This window comes from Hemicordylus capensis, chromosome 6, assembly GCF_027244095.1.
Source record: "Hemicordylus capensis ecotype Gifberg chromosome 6, rHemCap1.1.pri, whole genome shotgun sequence".
Classification (NCBI taxonomy): domain Eukaryota; kingdom Metazoa; phylum Chordata; class Lepidosauria; order Squamata; family Cordylidae; genus Hemicordylus; species Hemicordylus capensis.
In genome coordinates, this window is record NC_069662.1 from 85,803,928 (window position 1) to 85,824,300 (window position 20,373).

The 20,373-nt window shown below is 48.0% G+C and overlaps 1 protein-coding gene across 11 annotated transcripts; it reads right to left on the bottom strand.

The window, feature by feature from the left end:
• Positions 1 to 289: 289 nt before the first annotated feature.
• On the bottom strand, positions 290 to 18,609 carry LOC128329971 (uncharacterized). 11 transcript variants are annotated; one of them, XR_008309890.1, is made up of 5 exons: positions 9,962 to 15,976; positions 9,562 to 9,670; positions 9,317 to 9,396; positions 8,370 to 8,470; positions 290 to 2,944 (listed from the first exon to the last, which is right to left on the bottom strand). XR_008309890.1 is itself a non-coding variant. In XM_053262009.1 (4 exons), exons 1-4 carry the CDS (start codon positions 9,775 to 9,777, stop codon positions 2,869 to 2,871), a joined length of 441 nt encoding a protein of 146 aa, XP_053117984.1. In that variant the 5' UTR covers positions 9,778 to 9,953; the 3' UTR covers positions 290 to 2,868. The 11 variants fall into 11 exon arrangements, 2 of the variants coding, with proteins under 2 accessions (XP_053117984.1, XP_053117985.1); XR_008309884.1 differs by adding an exon at positions 18,565 to 18,609 and having other exon boundaries at positions 8,370 to 9,670; positions 9,962 to 15,032; XR_008309883.1 differs by adding an exon at positions 16,876 to 17,763 and having other exon boundaries at positions 8,370 to 9,670; positions 9,962 to 15,032.
• Between the last annotated feature and the right edge of the window lie 1,764 nt (positions 18,610 to 20,373).

A 20,373-nucleotide genomic window follows, 5' to 3' on the forward strand; every position in this document is an offset into this window, starting at 1 on the left:
CCAGGTGAGCCTCCCAATGATGGCTGGCTCCATACTACAAGAACACTGGTGTGGTTGAGGCATTGCAGAGCCTGCAGCGGCTGCAGGGCAAGGAGCCATGCATGCTGGGGCCCTTCAGGAAAGAGAGGCTGCCAGGGCCACAGACCTGCACCCTAAGGTCCAGGCTAACGATGCCTCTGCGTTTATCTGAATACTTTCTGTGTCTATTCTGTAATATTTAACAGTTCTCTAGTTTAGTTTCTTTTCAACAAATTATAATGATAATCATCACTATGATCACCACCAACTGTTCAGACAAGAACTGCATGAGCAGTGGAATAGGTCTGCTGTTTTTTATTTGGTTTGATAACCCCTTATTTGATTATTTTCCTTTTCATCCAAGAGAAAACTATTATACAAGTAATTTTCTCATTCACACAACTATTTTTTTTAAAAAAACAAAAACAAAAATCCAAATGACCTGCTTGGCTGTAATCTCAGCAATCTCTGTGTAACCCAGGCATATGCTTGAATTCAAAACACTAATAGCTGCTTTACAATTATGTTCATAGTGAAGCTCCAACATTGCTACTGTACGGTGTTACATAGCAACGGTGTAGCTATGGGGCAAACATGTATTTGAATCCAGTTTTGGAAAAGTTGTTTAGGGGAGTAATTTGGAAGGAGGAAATGGCAAGAAGGGAAAGGGTTAAGTGTCGTTCCTTCTCTGCTTCTTCTTCACCCTACATTTACCTCTCTCAAAGTGGCTTTGCTTTCTAAGAAAAAAAAAAGGTATTGGGGCATTGTTTTATATACACACACATAGCAGCCAGATTGAATTACACCTGAATAGTCTGACTGAAATTAAGTAGTTCTATACAGTAACTTATGAGTAGGACTATTAAATAAATTAGTTTAGATGATGCTCACTGGCCCTCTAAAGTGCTATACAAATACTAAGTATGGTTTATTGCTGTTGGTATTTATTTTATTTTATTTATTTCATTTGTATACTGCCAGGGGCGTATCTAGTGTGCGGCAGGCAGGGCATGTGCCCCGGGCACCACTTGAAGGGGGGCACCATATTGTAAAATTTTTTAAAAAAATTAAATTGTTGCTGAAAACAAAATGGACACCGCACATGCTCAAATAGCCTCTGTGAGGCCCTAGGCCATGCCAGGCCTTGCAGAGGCCATTTGAGCATGCACGGTGGCCATTTTGTTTTCAGCTGCCATTTTTAAAAAAAAGATTATTTTAAAAAATGGCCACCGCACATGCTCAAATGGTCCCTGCGAGGCCCTAGAGGCCAGCGGGGTGAGGGGGAACCTTTGCAGACACCCCCCATGGCATTTACAAGCCCCCCGAAGGGGCTACAGGTAAACAAAAATTAATATATATATATAATATAAGACACTGTACACATATTCAGATTGGCACTATGTACAGATAATCAGGGCTTGTGGATACTGAGCTGAGGCTTATGAGCTAGGATTGCATTCATTTGCTCTTACTTTGCTTCTTGTGATAAGTGAGTTAAATGTGATGTCTTAATATTATGGCTATTAATGGTGAGTTTGTCTTTGAATCAGTGTGAAATCCTTAGTATTAAGGCCCACTGGGAGTTTCTTGCTCTCTTTCTCTCATTTTAACTGTCTTTCTGAAAGACTAGAATATATTCCAAGCAGTGACACAGTTTGCTCTGAATATCCTTTAATTATTTTCAGAGTATCTAGGAAAAGTCAAATTCTCCATTGATTTTTAAAACTTATGTAATGGTGATGCTACAATGCATAGTAGAGAATTAGACAGGCACTTCTGTTTAGTTTTTCAAGTACACCTCCACATAGTATTTGGGCATTTCATGAGCCCCAGCATACTGAAATTTGTAGTTTTCCAGCATTTTTTGGTCTGGCTACATCCACTGCTAAATAGTTTTTGAAATATTAAAAGATTAACGAGCTTGACTTGTATTTTTCAGCTGATATTATGGTGAAGATATCTGAAAGATGGGTGTGAGGTGTTTGGACAGGGGGTGCAATTTCAGTGTTTGCCCTAGGCGCTATTTTCCCTAGATACGCCTCTGTATACTGCCCAAAACACAAGTCTCTGGGCGGTTTACAACAACAACAAAAACAACAATAAAAAGGTTAAAACATTATAACAGTTTAAAATTTAAAAAATTGAAACTATTAAAAACACAAATAAATAAATAAACACACACCCACACACCCCTGGGTGAACAAATGCATCTTGACTGCCTTTTTAAAAGTTGCAAGAGATGGGGAGGCTCTTATTTCAGCAGGAAGTGTGTTCCAAAGCCTCGTGTTTCTGAAGTTTCATCAGGCATTGCCTTCACACTATGCCACAAGATACAGATATCTGTATGAGATATAGGTTGTTTTATCACTCTGAGTGCAGTATGTGGAAAAGCAGTATATAAACTTAATTATATAAAATAAGGCAGAGAAATTGGGGTGTGGGTTTTTTGGTGTTTTTTTAAAGGTAAAAGTCAAAATTCTCAGGATGCTAAATTCTAGGCCTTGAGGTTTTCTGGAACTGCAAGATACATACAATTTTGTGAACAGTCGTTTCCTTCTGTTACTACAGCTTGATAATTTGCATCCCTAAAGAGGCATTTCTTTAAGCACTGAAGACAACTGTGTTTTTCCTCCTGAGTGTTAGGTCTTTTTGTATCCACAGGCCTGGAGAACTACAAACTCTTCATCCCCAAAGCACATGTGGCTGCATGCTAGACAAAAGAATTTGCTGAACAAAACCTTGTAATTTAAAAGGAGACTGCCATCGACAATCCTGAAAAAAATTAAGCAGAAGCATCTGTTCTAAGTTCCAGATAAGTGTGGTTGACACTCCCAAAGCGCCTTCCAATCTTCATGTTATGAGGTTCTGGGCTGTCTTTTGGCTGGGAAGATATGCTGAAACAGGAATTAATGTCATGCACAATAACCTGTACAATTAAAAAAGAAAGAAAAAACCTGGAAGTAATCCTGCCATTGGTAAGCATTTTTAAGCTACATGTAACAGTATTTGCCTGCATTCATTCCTTGTTATCCTTGCTTCTCCTTCCTTCTGACATCTTCCTATCACTAGTATTAAGATTTAAATTGTGAATCCTTGGGGCAGTGATTAAGGTTTTATCTAGATTTCACCCCCAAAACACATTTAATTGCCCTGTCTTGTGTTACTGAAGTCTCACATCCCATTGATACTCCTCTTCTTCCCCTCATCACTGGACATGGCACTTTGTAAAGTTTTGTTAACAAAAAAGATAGGTCCCTGCCTCCAAGAAGTTTGCAATTGAAAGCTGATATTGCACAAGAAACCAGAGGGAAAGACAAAGGGATTAAAGGATACCGATAAGCCTGAGAAAGTTCACTTACCAATATTAAGGATAGGGATGGGGATATGATGTTGTTCAGAAAATAGTCTTATCCTGAGTAGGAAGCACGGCACACCCCACAACCACACACTCAGTAGTGGGTGCAGGAAGAAAAGAAGGATGGACCTGCCAAATGGACCCTCTGGGAAGAACTGGGGCCAAGCCAAGTGTTACAGGGCAGCCACATGTATACTATTCAGTTGTCTACCCCATTCACATATCAGTCAGGGGATGGATTGTCTATCAGACCAAGGGAACAAGCCTTCTATCCTCCCCTGCTTTATTTTACTGTGCTCTGCTGCTTCAAGCAAGCCCAGCTCTGATGTCAGAAGTGAGTTGGGCTGGGGAGAATGGAGGGTAGCAAGATAAGTAGGATGGTGATAGAGTTTGGCTCTCTTAACTTGTGCACGCCATTTCACGTAAAAACAATTCCTCACCTCACCTCTCACTTTATATGTAAATAGGGCTGACAGATAGGTAGAGAGCTGGGTCTCACGATCAGTGAGACCCGGTTTGGGAAGGGAAGTGGGGAGAGTGGGCTAAGCCTGCTCTCCCTGCACACGAGCAGGGCGGGAGCCCTGGGAGGCCAGATCGGCCGCCCACTAGGGGTGTGCACCGGACCGCGGAGCTGCAGTCCGGCACTGGGGTGGGGGGTTCCATTAAGGGGGGGGCTTTACTCACCCCTCCCGCGCTTTGCAGCTTTGGCGCCATAATTCTTTTAAAAAATGTGGCTGCAGAATCACTCTCCGCCCGCTCCTATGGCTCCGGGGCTCCTTCTTGTTTTAAAAATCGGGTGGCAGGATACTTCCCGAAGCCCCCTCAAGCCATTTCGCTTCTTTAAATCTCGCCCAGACCGAGTCCAACCACGCTCGGGCGGGCGGCAGCGAGATGTCCTTCCGCCCGCCCGCCCCCTTCCCTGCCGTCTGCAAAGTGCAGCACTTCACAGACGGCAGGGAAGGGGGCGGGCGGGCGGAAGGACATCTCGCTGCCGCCCGCCCGAGCGTGGTCGGACTCGGTCTGGGCAAGATTTAAAGAAGCGAAATGGCTTGAGGGGGCTTCAGGGGCGGCAGGGAAGTATCAAGAAGGAGCCCCGGAGCCATAGGAGCGGGCGGAGAGCGATTCTGCAGCCGCATTTTTAAAAAGAATTATGGCGCCAAAGCTGCAAAGCGCGGGAGGGGTGAGTAAAGCCCCCCCGCCCTTAATGGAACCCCCCACCCTAACCCTCCCGAACCCAAACCACCCCTTGTCCGGACCGGTTCGGAGGCCAGTAGAATGGCCTCCGAACCGGTCCGTGCACACTACTACTGCCCACACGACTGCTGGCTCCATGACAGAGTGGGCAGGGGCTGGGGAGTTCGGGGGCTGCATGGCCCCCGGAAGCTCCAGTATGCCCTGCGCAACTGTGCAGGGCATACTGGGGAGACCCCTGAGCCGGGAGGCTGCTTTTCAGCCTCCCGCCGGGGGTCTACTCATGAGTAACCGCGTCATGGAGCCATGTTGCGGCTACTCATGATAAAAAAAAAAACCCAGGTTTGCAGAGCACTTGCTCTGCAAACCTGGTTTAATGGGCGGGCTACTTGAGCAGGTTACCCGCTCAAGAACCACACCGGGTTTGCAGCCGAGCCCGGTGGTTCTCACGATTGTAGGAAATAGGGCTAGCAGAGGCTAGCCCGATTTTCTACAATTGTGTGAATAGCCTCACAGTGTATGTGGCTACCTTGTTATGTCTAGTTTGGCCCTTAGAAATACAGGAACTCTGTTGAAGTCAAAAGTTGGAAAGTGACCGCTTGTTCCATCTTTTCACATAAAGTTTTTTTGCCAAAACATCCTTTTTAGGTGCAGGGGGAATGAGCAATAAGCCCTATCTTGATTTCAGGGACAGGGATACTGACTTCTCTTTAAGGCAGGTGGTATTCTTCCATGGATGCCTTGCACTTCTCACTACACTCCATAGAAGTATTTCAGTTATCGCTTGCCAAGCCTGTGCACATAATTCCAACCATGGTAAGGAAGGTGGTGGTGGTAGTGAAGACAGGGTTCCACCTACGTTCTGCCCAGATGATCCTTTGTGTGTTTATGGGTGTGCTGCTGCATGCCCACATGATCTGTGCTTCTGGCAGCACAGATCTCCAGAGGCTGGGACAATGCGTCCTGGTCTCCAGCTATCACACAACACACTGCAGAATAAGCATGGTGTATTGAGGGAATCCCCCAAGAGTCAAGCACTCTAGGCACCTGAATCTAGGAGAGCTGCCTTAGCTTGCTCTCCCTGCACACGAGCAGGCTGCAGCCTTGGGTGGCCAGATTGGATGCCCACATGACTGCCGGCTCCTTCACGGAGCTGGCGGGGGTTGTGGGGATCGGGGGCCACATGGCCCCCCAGAAGTTCCAGCATGCTCTGCACGAGTGCACAGAGCATGCTGGAGAGAGCTCCGAGCCGGGAGGCTGCTTTATAGCCTCCCAGTCAGGGGTCTCCTTGTGAGTTGCTGTGGTTCAGAGTCGCGCCGCAGCAACACACGCTCTTAGAGCCCAGGTTGGCGGAGCGCTCGCTCCACTAACCTGGGCTTAAGGGAAGGCTCTGTAAGTGGGTAACCTGCTTGAGAGCAACCGGGCTCGCCTGCGAGCCTGATGGTTCTCATGGTCGCCAGAAAGCGGGCTAGGCTCCCTTAGCCCACTTTTTGGCGATTGTGAGAATCGCCTCTATGTGTGCTGGGGCTGCATGCAGCCTGAACACCCACAAGACCCTGGCACCAGGATTAAGGGTATGCTCACGCCCTTAACTCTGGCCAGAGGCTGGGGTTAAAAGTAGGATTAGGCAGGTGGGCAGCGGGAGATCCAAGTGGATCCCAGTGCTGCACACAAGCAGCCTAACCTAGGCTGGGCTGCCCTAGCCTGGGTTAACCTGCTCGTGTGAGAGGCCTTACCGTGTAGCAACTTAGCATAGTGGGCATGTGTGACAGGATGGGGGTTACTCTATGCTTTCCTGGGATCTATCCTCAGTAGATAGATTGCTCTGATCCCGATTTAGGAGCACACCATTCCTTTGAGGTAAGCTGCCACTGGTTAAAGAGGGACCTCCAGAACCTTTTAAGCCAGATTGAAGCCACTTCTAAGTATATGAAATTTATTAAGAAATAAAGGTTGCACATAGAATAAGGAATTGGTGGAAATGAGGAAAATTGGGAGTAAAGAAAGGCACACAGGCATTCAAAAGAAAATACAAAAAACATTAACTAATTAACTAGTACTGAGTTTTACCTAAATCTATCAATAGACTGAAAGAGCATTAATCTCTACAGCCTCTCCCTTGTAGCAGCTGGTGACATCGTGTCTGTTACAGGCAACTCATGACTGAACTGATGACCAGATATATGTGGGACCTGGCCCTTGTTTTATAGTGAGTAAAGAAGGAGAAGGCTTTTCTACACTTCCAAAGATAGACAGCTCTGGGATCCAATGAAAAGAGCCAGTGCATCTCTGATGTCACACTGGTTTTTGGCCAATCTAAGATTGAGGTTTTCTCTCCAAACAGTAGGTTCTGCCTCCTTAATGGGTCTGGACTCACATGTGTAAAGGCAGGTCTGGTTTGAGCCAGTTACCTATTGTGAAAAGCGGTTTAGATCCCTTCCTTGTTCAGTAACGAAAGAGAGGAATGTTCTCCATTCAGAGCAATTAGGGTGGAATTGAAGTATCAGGTATTCTTGTATTAAGATGGAGATCTGTTTTTTTAATAGCATGCAGCCTCTACATGGGAAGTTCAGGTGGATAAGAATTTTACTACCCAATGTACCTGATCACAAATTTGGGGAAGCAGGGGAGTGAGAAAATGTTACTCCTCTGTTTCCCCAGAATACTGGCCAATCTTGCAGACGTGTGGCAAAATTCTCCATATTATATTATTTCCCCATGTGATACTATATCCACTCTGGTAACTTACAAGTTGGTCAGCTGAGTTCATTGTATAACTATCTGCAATCTGTTCCCATTCTCAGACCTAAGGGTCAAACCCAACAGATTGCTGAATGCATCATTGGTGCTTACAGGGAGCGGAGAGCTGGTTTTGTGGTAGCAAGCATGACTTGTTCCCTTAGCTAAGCAGGGTCCACCCTGGTTGCATTTGAATGGAAGACTACATGTGAGCACTGTAAGATATTCCCCTTAGAGGATGGAGCTGCTCTGGGAAGAGCATCTAGGTTTCATGTTCCCTCCCTGGCATCTCCAAGATAGGGCTGAGAGGGACTCCTGCCTGAATCCTTGGAAAAGCTGCTGCCAATCTGGGCAGACAATACTGAGCTAGATGGACCAGTGGTCCAACTCAGTAGAGGGCAGCTTCCTAGGTTCCTATGTCATTTTTCTTTAAAATATAAACCACAAGGGGCCTGATCAGGATTGGGACCATTCACATTGGGAACAAACATTTCACCTTTTCCCCTTGCACTGTGGTCCTGACAAACATATTCCCTTCCAATTTGCTATAAGCCCCGGAAGGGGAGCTTTCACTGGTACCACTAGAAATTGCTGAAGTTCTCCTTCAGACACAGTCATCCCTTGCCAACTGCAGGTTTCCCAATAGCAGTTTTGAGTATCCGTGACTGGGAAATTGTGGCAGGTCTTACTAGCCACAACCTGAGTATTCGTAGTTTGGCAAGATTCTTTTGTAATGGGGGGTGTTCATGATTTTTTGGGGTAAGGGGGTCATTTTTGGTCTCAGGGTCATTCTTGGGGGGTTGGGGTCATTTTTGGGGGTCCCCTTCATTCCTCCTACTGATTCCTGGTGATTTGGGGGGATTTGGAGGGATTCCCCCCTAATTTTCACTGTATTTTGCGGTCCTTTTCCCACCCCAATTCCCCTAAACCCCTGTTTGCCATTGATTTCAATTGCTCTCCAACCATGAATTTACCAACCGTGAGGTTTTCCTGGAACAGAACCCTTGCAGTTGGAAAGGGATGACTGTACTCTTGTTTCCCATTCCTTAATGTACTTCTCTCTTACCTTCTTTTTCACCAAGTGGAATAGTTAGATCAGTTCCTCTTCCAATTATTTTGTTCCAGCTGTATTTAATTAAATGTTCTTCACATGGCATCCTGTGATGTCTACAGGACACAACAATAGATGCCATTAAAATGAATATGGTAGTAAATCTAGCCATAGTGTTACTGGTATCTAATTTGTTGCTTTGTAGAGTGGAACATATTATATAAATTCAAATTCTCTTCCTTTCTGTCAGTGGTATGGAACAAAGGAAAGGACTCAAGTGGGGGCAGTGTAGTAGTGTCAATACTCATTCCAGATGTTCTTCAAAAAGGTGCTATTTATGAGACAATGTTTATGGGAGGATATTATTGGGAACAGTACTAGCCTAACGCCCCAAGGATTGCGCAAGCTTTATGGGTGTGTGTGTGTGTGTGTGTGTGTGTGTGTGCGCGCGCGTGCACTTGCGCACTCATGCTCTTGCTCTCTTCCTGCAATATCACAATTCTGTACATGTTAAAGAGGAAGAAAACAAAAAAACTGCAGTTGCATTGGTTCTAAATTAAAATAAAATAAATGCCATTTATTGACGCTTGTTCAAACAGTTAATTAATTAAAGTATTTGAGATGTCTAGGTAAAATTCTATCCCCACTGATGTCAACAGGTCTGTTAAATAATGACCTAATTAGCAAATATCATAGCTAAACATTTATTTGGGGGTATTAGCCTGCAACAAAGAGGAACCAGCCATGTAAAGTGGAGGGGAGGGAAGCCAATTATTTTTCTTTATTCGCTCACTTATATACATCTCACTCTTTCTGACAGGCTCAGAATGGGTTGCAGCATTTAAAAAATAGTAATAAACCTGTCCTGAAGGTACTCACCATCTTTTCCAAAATACAAGCAAAAGAGAGAGAGAGAAATAAAAGGGTGGGGGAGTTGCCAGAGGAGAGGGTCCAGAAGGTACCTGGTTCTTCTCAGGCTGATGGGAGGGGCCTTACTGCTTTGCCTTGTCCTCTGCTGCAGCCTGATTTGGAGGAAGGACCCCTAGGGCCAAAAAATTACACATGGCACTGAATGGATGCAACAGAGATGGACTTGCCAAGCAAAGGACCTTTTTGTGTGTGTTCAATACGCCTTTATTTGTAAAATGTTACAAATGCATAACAACACAGTATTTACAAACTATTTACACAGCTTTCACTCACTTACAGTGTGCCCATATACAATGGCTAGTTGAGGTGTCAGGTGCAAATATCCATCTGGGCATCCGTTGAGCTGCGAGTTCCAGGAGATCAACAGAAAAAGTTCACCATGCGATCTGTCACACAAAATAACCCATCGTTGGCAGTCATTCAATACGAGTCCCTCCAATACACAGTTTACACCCATAAAAGTGAATCCCTCTGATACATAGTTGACACCCATACAAATGAATCCCCCAATACATAGTTGACACCCATAGGATCACAACAAAGCTCTAGTTGACACCCATGCCATATGAGTGCACCAAAGACAAAGCTGACACTCATGCAATATGAGTCAATCTAATACCAAATGCATTTTTAAGTTATTCCCAGAGATGCTGAGAAAGAAGCATTGGTAGACTTACCGTGAAGGGTTCTTTTTCTGGGTATGGGGAGGGCATCCTAACGTGATGGGTTATCAAGCTCTGCATGCTCCGAGACAGGACCAATCAAATTTCAGGCCAGCTATGTGTATCCAGGCAGCTGTCACTCATCCCCAGTTCCAGGACTGTAGAGCATAGAACAAACATAGAGCCAAAGAAGGAGAAGATATAGGCCACAAGGTTTTAAGGGAAAAGTAATAGTAGTAGAAAAGTGACAGCAATAACTAAACAGCCCTGGGAGTCGCCCCCCCTCCCTGAAAAATTTTCTCTCTATCATTCGCGGGAGGGCCGGATGCCCTCCCCATACCCAGAAAAAGAACCCTTCACGGTAAGTCTACCAATGTTTCTTTTTCCTTGGTATGGGGAGGGCATCCTAACGTGATGGGATGTACAAAAGCAATCCCAAGGGCGGGAGCGGATGATTAAACCACCTGCTGCAAAACCGTCCTTCCCATTGCCGCTTGAGCAGCATGAAAGGATGGAATCTTATAATGTTTGATAAAAGGAGATACTGATGCCCATGTTGCCGCCTTGCAAATTTCTTCCAAGGGGGCACGAACAGAAAAGGCTGCAGAAGTGGCAGCACTTCTTGTAGAATGGGCGGTAATGGCCCGAGGAATAGGCAGATGAAGAGACTCATATGCCAAAGTTATGGCAGCTCTGATCCATCTACTTAATGAAATCTTTGAGACCATAGCCCCTAAGGACGCAGGCTGGAAGGACACAAACAGTGAGTCCGTCCTTCTAAAGGTCTTGGTCCGCTTAATGTATAATTTAAGAGCTCGGCATACATCAAGGGTATGCCAAGACCACTCTTTCGGGTGAACCGGACTAGGGCAAAAGGAGGGTAACACCAAATCCTGACTCCGATGAAAAATGGAATTAATCTTAGGCAAAAAAGGTAGGGTCCAATTTCAAGACAACACAGTCCTTCTGAAAGATACACAGCTCCTTACGCACTGAAAGGGCAGCTAGCTCAGAAACCCTTCGTGCAGTTGTGATGGCAACAAGGAACAGAACGTTAAAGGACAAGATTTGCAAGGGAGCTAAGCGCAGGGGCTCAAACGGAGCTTTAGTAAGCGCCTTTAAAACTAGATTTAAATCCCAAGAGGGAAACCTATGTATCGGAGGAGGAGCCAAGTTGGTAGCTCCCCTCAGAAAATGCCTGATGTGAGGATGCAAGGAAGAAGAGCCAGGTTCCAATAGATTCAGTACTGATGACAATGCAGAAGTTTGTCTTCTTAGAGTGCTAGGATGGAGCCCTTTTTCAAGACCCACTTGAAGAAAACCTAGAACTTCTGGAACCCCCGCCACGGATGAAATGACACTCAGTTTATGCCCCCAGGCACAAAAAGCCGCCCAGGTGACTTGGTGGATTCGTGAGGTGGATGATCGTCTTGACGCCAAATAGTGTCTTGCACCTGGGTAGAATATCCCTTGGCTTCTAGGATCTTGCGCTCAACCTCCAAGCGTGAAGGCGTAACCAGGTGATGTCCGGGTAGTAGAGAGGGCCTTGCGACAGCAGATCCCTTCTTTGAGGAAGAGACCACGGTGGACGAACTGACAGCCTCAGTAGGTCAGAGAACCAAGGCCTCAAAGGCCAATAAGGAGCTATCAAAATGACCTCCGCTTCCTCCAACAGGAGCTTCCTCAGGAAAGAGCCTAGAATCGGAGTTGGAGGAAACGCATAGAGCAAGCCCTGCGGCCAAGGAGAGGAGAGGGCGTCCACCTCCTCCGCGTGAGGAGAAAAATATCTTGCGTAAAACCTCGGCAACTTCGCATTAACCTGAGAAGCGAATAGATCCAGCTGTGGACGACCCCACCAGGCTGCAATTTCCTCGAAAACTGCTGGGTGGAGACCCCACTCCGCTGGGTCTACCCGTTGGCGACTTAGCCAATTTGCCTGTAAGTTCTCCGTGCCACTCAGGTGCTCCGCTGTCACAGAGCACAAGTGGATTTCCACCCAACCGAATAGCAGGTTCGACTCCCACATGAGGGCCCTCGATCTTGTGCCGCCCTTGTGATTCACATGAGCTTTTGCAGTCACATTGTCCGTCCTTATGAGGACATGTCTCCCCTCCAAAAGATCGTGGAAGTGAAGAAGGGCTAACCGAATAGCCTTCAACTCTAACCAGTTGATGGTGTTCCTTAGATCCCTCTGGTCCCCTGTGCATGGCGTGTAAGACAGTGGGCCCCCCAACCAGAGAGGCTGGCGTCCATCGTGACCACCACCCTCCGGGGAGTTTCCAGCAGCACGCCTTTCTCCAGGGCTGGAGAAAGCCACCAGAGAAGGGAGTCCCTGACCTTCCGTGGCAGGTGAAGCATCAATGGTGTTCTTTCCATAATGGCTACTTGATGGGAAAGAAGGAACCACTGAAGCGGTCTTGAATGCCACCTGGCACAAGGTGTACATTCCAGGCATGCAATCATCAGACCCATGAGTTGGGCCAGAGAAATGAGGGAGCCCCGGCGCCTGAACATCCATGGCCTGATGTGGTCCACAATCCTTTGCCGCCGATCCGGTGGTAGGGAAACTGTGCCTGCACTGGTGTTGAAGACAACGCCTAGATGTTGAAGCACCTTCGAAGAAGATAGGTGACTCTTGGCACAGTTTATGACAAAGCCGTGATCCTCCAATATCTGAACCACCTGAGCTATGTCCCTGGCCATCAGCTTTGTGAAAACTCAAGGGGCTGAGGACAACCCGAAGGGGAGAGCCCTGTATTGAAATTGCCTCTGGTTGTAGGCAAACCGGAGATACTTGCGGGACGCCGGGTGAATTGGTACATGTAAGTACGCTTCCGAAAGGTCGATTGATGACAAGTAATTTCCCGGAAGAATCGCTGCTTTTATTGTCCATAATGATTCCATTCGGAACTTGCGTTTGCGTACGAAGTGATTCAATCTCTTTAGATCCAGGATTGCTCGCCAGGAATCGTCCTTTTTTGGTACCAAAAAGAGAAGCGAAAAAACGCCCACACATAATTCCGTCGACAGAATTGGTTCTATGGCTTGTATGTCCAGTAACTGTTGAATGCTGTGCTCCATCAGGATTCTTTTGGATCTCACCCTGGAAACAGGTGTAATAAAGAGAAAATCAGGAGTAATATCTACAAGGTCTACAACGTACCCCTGACTCACCATATTCAACACCCATTGATCTGTGGTGCTGTTCCCCCAGACTTCTGCAAACTCCAAAAGTCTGGCCCCCACCGGTATCGCGTCATTGCTTACGGTTCTGATTATTGGCATAGCCTCCTGAATGCGCCCTGGCTGATCCTCTGCCCCTGTTGTTCCAAGGTTGACGCCAGGTAGCTCTGAAGGAAGATCCGCGATCATCTCGTCCTCTGAAGCCGTCTCTGGATCCTGAACTGGCAGGTCTATTAAAGCCTCTGAAGGGACGAAAGGAATTCTGAAAGGCATTATTTCCCCTGAAATTCCTTCTGGGATCCCCACGCCCAACCGGCATGGCCTTCTTTTTATCTTTAGTGTCTACCAAAATTGGATCTAAGGATTCCCCAAATAATTTCTCCCCCATAAAGGGAGAAGCTGCCAAGGTGGACTTGGACTTGGTATCTGCCCACCAATTCTTTAGCCATAAGCTTCTGCGAAGGGCCACCCCCGCTGCCATAGCACGCGAAGCGTGTTGTATGCAATCCAAACCAGAATCTGCCATAAGGGCAGAAGCTCTGGCTAGCTTATTCAAGCCTTGGCGAAGCTTCAGATTTTCTGGTGAAACCAGTTTAACAAGTTCCTTAGTCCACAGAATGGAGGCACGGGCAAAAATAGAATTAGTGGCAGTTGCCCTTATGACAGTTGCAGACGCCTCGTGCATCTTACGTAACAGGTGATCAGTTTTCTTTTCCTTTGGCGTTATGAGAAAGTCATCTCCCTCCTTATTAACCAGAGCGCCAGTGACCAACTGGGCCACGGGCCCATCGACAACAGGAACTGCCAAAAGCGCCATAATATCAGAGGGTAATGCATACAATTTCCTTGGGGAGGAAATGGGAGGTTTAGCAGACCCAGGTACCCCCCCACTCAGCAAACATGACAACTTTAAATAAAGAAGGAAAGGGTACAGTGGCTGCAGAAACAGACGTGGAAGGAAAAACCTCTTGATCCAAGCCAGAGACTGTAGGGGAGGCAATCTCTGGTGAAACTTCTTTAATAGCCGTTTTGCCCTTGGCTAGTAAAATTTCAAATTCAGAGGCACAGAAAAGTCGAGTAGAATTAGGCTTTTCCATGGGAGCCTGTTCGTCAGACAGTTCCCCTTCCTCTTTCTCAGACTCGGAAGTCTGTGAATCCTCAGAGGGAAGCACTGGGCGTTGAACCACAGCCTGAGAACGCACCGGGATTCCTGGGGTGTTCTGAACTATTGGGATCCCCTGTGGCATAATAGGGGGTACAGTGGCTTGAATATTTAAAGGAACATCAGTGGGAACACGTTTTGGAGCCTGGGGCACCTCCTCAGAGGAGGAAGAGGGATGGTGAATGTGTTTCCACTTTCTATGTCTCCTCCTGGTGGAGTCAAGCAAAAAGGAGCGCTCTGCCATAGGAATTGCCCGTCTAGCCAGGCTTGAGTCCGGCAAAGAAGAATAGGAAGGTCTCCTAGACCTACGGGGGGGGGCGCCACTTGTAGAGAGGGTGGCTGCATGTTGGTAGATTGCCCACAGGAACCTAACACCCCAGAGGTGTAAACCGGTTGGGAAGGAATTAAGGCACTCCCGACTGAGTCCATCAGAGGAGAAACCACATTTAAGCAGTGACAAATTCTGACAAATTCCCCCAGCCATAACAACTCACCCTCTGAAGGCTGGTGATCTCCTGGGAGAGGGGGCATATCGGGAAGCGCTTTCCCATTCAGCTGCTCGGCTACAGTGGCAAAGGTTGCTGTAGCAGTGGCCAACAATGGACCCTGAGAGGGGTCGGAGGCACTCGGCGCGGTCAGTGGAGCCTGAGGGGGGTCGATAGTCGTGGGCGCTGTCCGCGCGACTGGCGGACCCTGAGGTGGGGCAATAGCCGCAAGCGCTGTTGACGCGAAGATCGGACCCTGAGGAGGGTCGAAAACGGAGAGCGGAGGTTGAGCGGAACTCTAGGCCGACGAAGGTCCATGTAGTTTCAAAGGTTGACTCAGCCTTCCATCCTTCCGAGGTCGGTAAAATGAGTACCCAGAATGTTGGGGGCAATATGCTAAAATCACTGTAAACCGCTTAGAGAGCTCCGGCTATAGAGCGGTATATAAATGTAAGTGCTATTGCTAAGTGCTATTGCTAGTAATAAGGAACCCGTAAAGGGTTCAGAAAGCGGTACTGTGCGCCCAGGGTCCCCGTCGATCCTGATAGTAGCAACGGAACAGGACTTAGAAAGGAGCGCTAAAATGGCCGCTGCTCCCTCAGCAGTAAGATCGGGCGGCAAAAAGGAAGATGGTTGCTGAGCCCGAACTGCCTGTAATTGCAGCCTTTCGCTCAGCGGAGCGCTGCCGGGAGAGAGTTTTGCCTTTTTCTTTTTTGCCAAGACTTTGTCTTTCAAATGCTTGGTCTTTTTTGCGGCTTTTTTGGGCGGCGGAGCCGGCAGATCAGTAGTCTCCAGAGGCTCCGAGGTCTCTCTCTCCCTAACGTTAGCCGAAAGGCTTAAGCCCGCAGTTCCCTCGTAGCTCGCGGCTGAGGGAACGATTGCGGCTTCTGTGAAGGGGCCCTCCAAAAGGGAACCCTTCAACATGTCCCCCATATGCGCAGGCTCCATATCCACAGGCCCTTTCAATGAGGGCTAATTCAATTTTAAAATAAAATAAAATAAAATTCGCTAAAATACTAAAAAGGCAACTCCCTTCCCACCCTGGCACACAGAAGAAAGGAAGGGAGAAGAAACTGGCCTGATTAGTTATAGTAGAATTGAAGTAAAAAGGCTGTGACAATTCCTCACAGCAGGAATCAAGCTCTGTCTGCGGAGCGAGACAGGACTGGAACTGGGGATGAGTGACAGCTGCCTGGATACACATAGCTGGCCTGAAATTTGATTGGTCCTGTCTCGGAGCATGCAGAGCTTGATAACCCATCACGTTAGGATGCCATCCCCATACCAAGGAAAAACCCTAAGGAACTCAGCAGGCCTGTACTCAAGCCTCCTCGTCTCCACTCACCACCTTCAGGCTCCAATGTACCCTTCCCTCCTCTTTTTCAGGTTCGAGCAATTTGAGCGACCATATACAGTATGCCAAGACCTCCAAGCCTGCACCGGCTGAGAAGAACAGCCTGACCACACTCATTGTCTTAAGGAGGGCCAGGGACCACCCAGGTATGTCTCTCTCATCTGGCCTCCATGTCTGGAGTGACTACACTTGGGAGGCTCAGCTTGCTCCCACAAGCCAGCACAGGCCGGCTTGAGTTCCCAGCTATGAGTGAGTCTGTATGTCAAACAAGCACATAAAACAAGCATATAAAAGGACATGTGTCACACATTGAACACTTGAACTGATCCTCATCTGTCTTTAAACTCCTCAGCATTGATCTCACCAACTTAAAGGTGGAATGGAAACATAGGTCACATAACCCATGTTGGCCATTTGGTTTGTTGCTGTAATCACTGCCTTGTTTCCAGTGCCCTCCTTCAGTGGAGGGAGTGGTCTAGCCATTCCTTCTCTCTCTCCTGCTCTGCCTTGTAGTGTTTGTTTACCTGCAGAGCTCCTCCTGGGTGCTTTCCAGCCTAGCTGCTTAACAGCAGCAAAATGCCTCCGTTCAGGCAAGTCGCTTTTGAAGCGTAAACAGCAGGGGGAGCAGTCTCACGGAAACTAATAACCTGAAAACCAGCAATTTTTTAACACCGAATATACAACGTCCTAGCTCTATATCGCAGCAATTGAATTCAAAACAAGGCATTGGAAATGTGAATGGCACCTTGCTGTCCGCGTAGAGACTGTGGTGTCACAATGCAGGAAGTGTGGAAGCACATTTCCGAGATATGACGTGACCCTGTTGTAGGTTCTAATCTGGAAAGCGCCCTGCTGCTGCAGCTTGTGGCTGTTTACAGAAGCCAGCCTCTGCAAAGTCTTGCGTTGTTTCTTTCTCTGTTGACTTCCTGCTTTGACCTGACATTGCAGTTTCAACTGTGAAGTTAACTCTGCATGAGGCCACCTGCCCTATCTTCCAGGCCTCTCAGACCTGCTCTTCACTGTCTGCTTGAGTCTCAGTTTCGTTTCTTCTCTAGGCCTCTCTCGGTTCCTGTCAGGTTGAACTCTATTTGGAGGGCTTGACCAGGTTTGTCCATTCAATTTAAAGTACTTCATCTGATTCGTAAGGCCTGTGGATTTTCCTCTGTGAGTACCAGGCCTGTGAGGCCTGTTCACGCTACTAAGTGGAACTTTTCAGTTTGGATTAGGCTTGCGCGGCCTAGTCAAGTGACTGAAGCCTTCCAAGCCTGTGAGGCCTTTTGAAAAGCTTAAACTCACTCACTCCCTCTGTCTGGGGCTTGTCAGGCCCATTTCCTCTGCCCCATGGTATTCCTCACGTTATGCCAGGCCTTTCAGGCCTAGTTGAGTTCTCTGTTTGTGAGGCTGCTGTGCTGCCAGGCCTGTGAAGCCTAGTTGCATATGTGAGGCCTTGGAAGCCTGTGAGGCCTGTCAATACGATTGAGTCTGACAAGACTCCAATAGACTGTTAGGCTTGTTCTCACGATCAGTGAGGAGAGCCATGAGGGGGGTTGCAAGGAGAGAGGGCTAAGCCCGCTCTCCCCACAGACGAGCAGTCAGTCTGCTCTGAGCGGCCGCAGTGGCCACCCACACGACTGCCGGCTCCGTCACGGAGCTAGTGGGGGCTGGGGAGTTCAGGGGCCGTCTGGCCCCCGGAAGCTCCAGCATGCCCTGCGCGAGTATGCAGGGCATGCTGGAGAGACCCCCGAGCTGGGAGGCTGCTTTTCAGTCTCCCGGTCGGGGGTCTCCTTGTGAGTTGCTGCGGCGCGGAGCCGGGCCATGGCAGCTCATGATTTTAAAAAACCCGGGTTTGCGGACTGCTCGCTTCGCAAACCTGGTTTAAGGGGAGGGGTAGTTTGGTGGGTTAACCGCCTAGAGGTTCTCACGGTCCACCGAAATCGGGCTAAGCTCCCCTAGCCCGATTTCGGTGGACCATGTAAATAGCTTCAGAGAGTTGACCCAAACTCTCTTTTCCACTTTGCAGTAAGTTTAAGTTACAGAGTAGTCTTTCTCACTGAGTCAGACCTGTTTGGAGTGACTCACTCACCCCGTTTGTTAGTCTTGAACTTGCAATTCACTGGTCACTTGTTAAAACAAAACAAATGACCAGACTATACTAGATGAGACCGATCCTTGCCCACCTTGTCAAATTTTGTCCTTCTTAGGTGTGGAACTGAGTGCTCTTTTGCACTCCCAGTTTGTTAAATTTCTGTCTATAGTGTCTAGTCCGGTGTGTCTGCTTCTGTCACTTCCCCCCTCCTTTGGGGAGATGGAGGAAGAGCAGAGCAGACGGTTCCAATGTCTCAAGTGTTAGAGATGGAATTCTAGTGCATCAACCTTTTGCACTAACTATCCTAGGAGCATTGGAAACAGAGGTAGCGAGTGAGGGTCTCCTTACCTTTTCCTGCTTTCCTCTGCTCTATGACCCCTGCTTTGCTCCTCAGTTACTTCCTGTAGTGAATCAGCCCTCTTCCTTGGGAACAAATGAAAACATATATCTCTCTCCCTACCTATTCATTATGTAGCTGATAGATAGGATAGGTCTTTCCAATATCAAATGAACTTTACCAATAAATCAGTTTAGTTTAGACTCTACAGCAATCTTACTTAAATAGCTGCAACCACTAAACTCTTCACTCTATAACTGGAGTGGTAGCTTCCATGGTGCTTTGCTAAATAATCACAAACCCCAATATCAGCTGTTGTGGCGTTTACCTTGATCTGGTCTGATATTTTCAGGTAATGGCACCTGTGACATCTTGCAGCCAGTTCCAGTCATGCACCCACTGCAGCCAGCACTTGTCTTTTTTCTGCTTCTGCTTGCAACATGCCAGGTAGCGCAGCTCGCTCCCTACTCTGGCGGTTCCTCTCTCGTCATTGTCGCCGCCACCATCTATGCTGTCTCTAGCCCTCTCGCAGTTGCACTGCGCCTGTATAGTCTGCACTGTAACCAGTTGCTGGGCCCTTGCACTCAAGGACCAATGCAGGTGAGGGGCCACTGAGGAGGATGAGGATGGATCCTTTGGCAATGCTCCCGTGGGTGAGTAAAAGATTGTCTTTCTGTTGGGACCTCTCTTCTTTGGCCTGGGCAGGTCTCTCAATGGTTCTCTGCTGTCTCTGTCTCTGCTTTCTCTGCTCTGGCCAGTAGCCCGGCTCTTCACACTCCTCTGGGCTGGTGACCATGTGCTCCCAGGCTTGGTTGCAGAGCTCTGACCAGTGCAAGAGCTTGGCCAGTTCTCTCTTGGTTCTCCTGGCAGTTCTGTAGGAAGTGCCCGATGGTCTCTTCTGGCCTGCGCTCTGCCAGCAAGGCTTGACAGGGGCTCCTGGGACAGGCCCTGGCTTCTCTGCTCTGCAGCCAGGGCTTCTTCCCATTGATCAGTGGCACCTGATGATAGAGGCTCCAGCATGTCTCTCAGAAATGGTGCAGGATGCTTCTCATCCTTGGCTGTCTTGGAAGCACTTGGAAGTGCCTTGGCTGTCTGGAAGCACTCTCTGGGACCGTCCCTTTTGACCTCTTCCTGACTGTTGCTGCTGCTGCTGCTGTTGGCCTGTTTGTCCGAGTTGGCCCTGTAGAGAAGCAGAGACTGGCTGCCTGTTTTGGTATTTGTGCTGGCTCCACCAGCTAGCTGGGGCCCAGAAGTTATCTTCTAAGGTATCAAAATTGATTTCTTTTTGCCATCTTTTGAGCTGTTGGTTTCTTTGCAGCTGTTCTTCCATGTTCCTGTGGACTTCAGGCCCCTCTGTTGAGTGTGAACAGTTCTCTGGGTTTCTCCACTCGCCACTGCTGGATGGCCCTGAAGGCCTCTTGTAAGTAGGGACTCACCTGCCCCTTGAGCTGGGCTGTGATTCTGATCTTTTCTTTGCCTTTTCCCTCTTGCCAGCAGCCGTCACTCACCCAGGGTGTCTCCTCCCATTAGCTCTGGAAGAAAGCTGCTGCATGGCTGGCGGCTGTGGGCATGTCTTCCTGAGCCTGCCGCTGCTGCTGTCATCTCTGCCACACCCAGGCTCCCCAAGTACTTGCCAGGAAGTTCGCCAGGTAGTCCGAGTGCAGCACCAGGAGTCCCAGGCCGCCCCAGGTCATTGGTTGGTAAGCTACTGCCCTTGGCAGCAGGAAGTGCCTGGTCCCCCAAAGGAAGGTGAAGATTTTTCCTTCAACGTCTTACAGTACCTTTGGGCAGGGGTGGGGGTGTGTGTGTGGATGGTGGCC

Excerpts from the sequence above, each read along its gene's own strand:
- LOC128329971 (XM_053262009.1), bottom strand. The coding sequence starts at position 9,777 with ATGGGTGTCAACTATGTATCAGAGGGATTCACTTTTATGGGTGTAAAC. Across the intron at positions 9,397-9,561 it reads CCATTGTATATGGGCACACT|GGGTCCTTCCTCCAAATCAG; the intron begins GTAAGTGAGTGA and ends TTTTGGCCCTAG. Across the intron at positions 2,913-8,369 it reads TCCACTTGGTGAAAAAGAAG|CATATCTTCCCAGCCAAAAG; the intron begins GTAAGAGAGAAG and ends TTCCTGTTTCAG.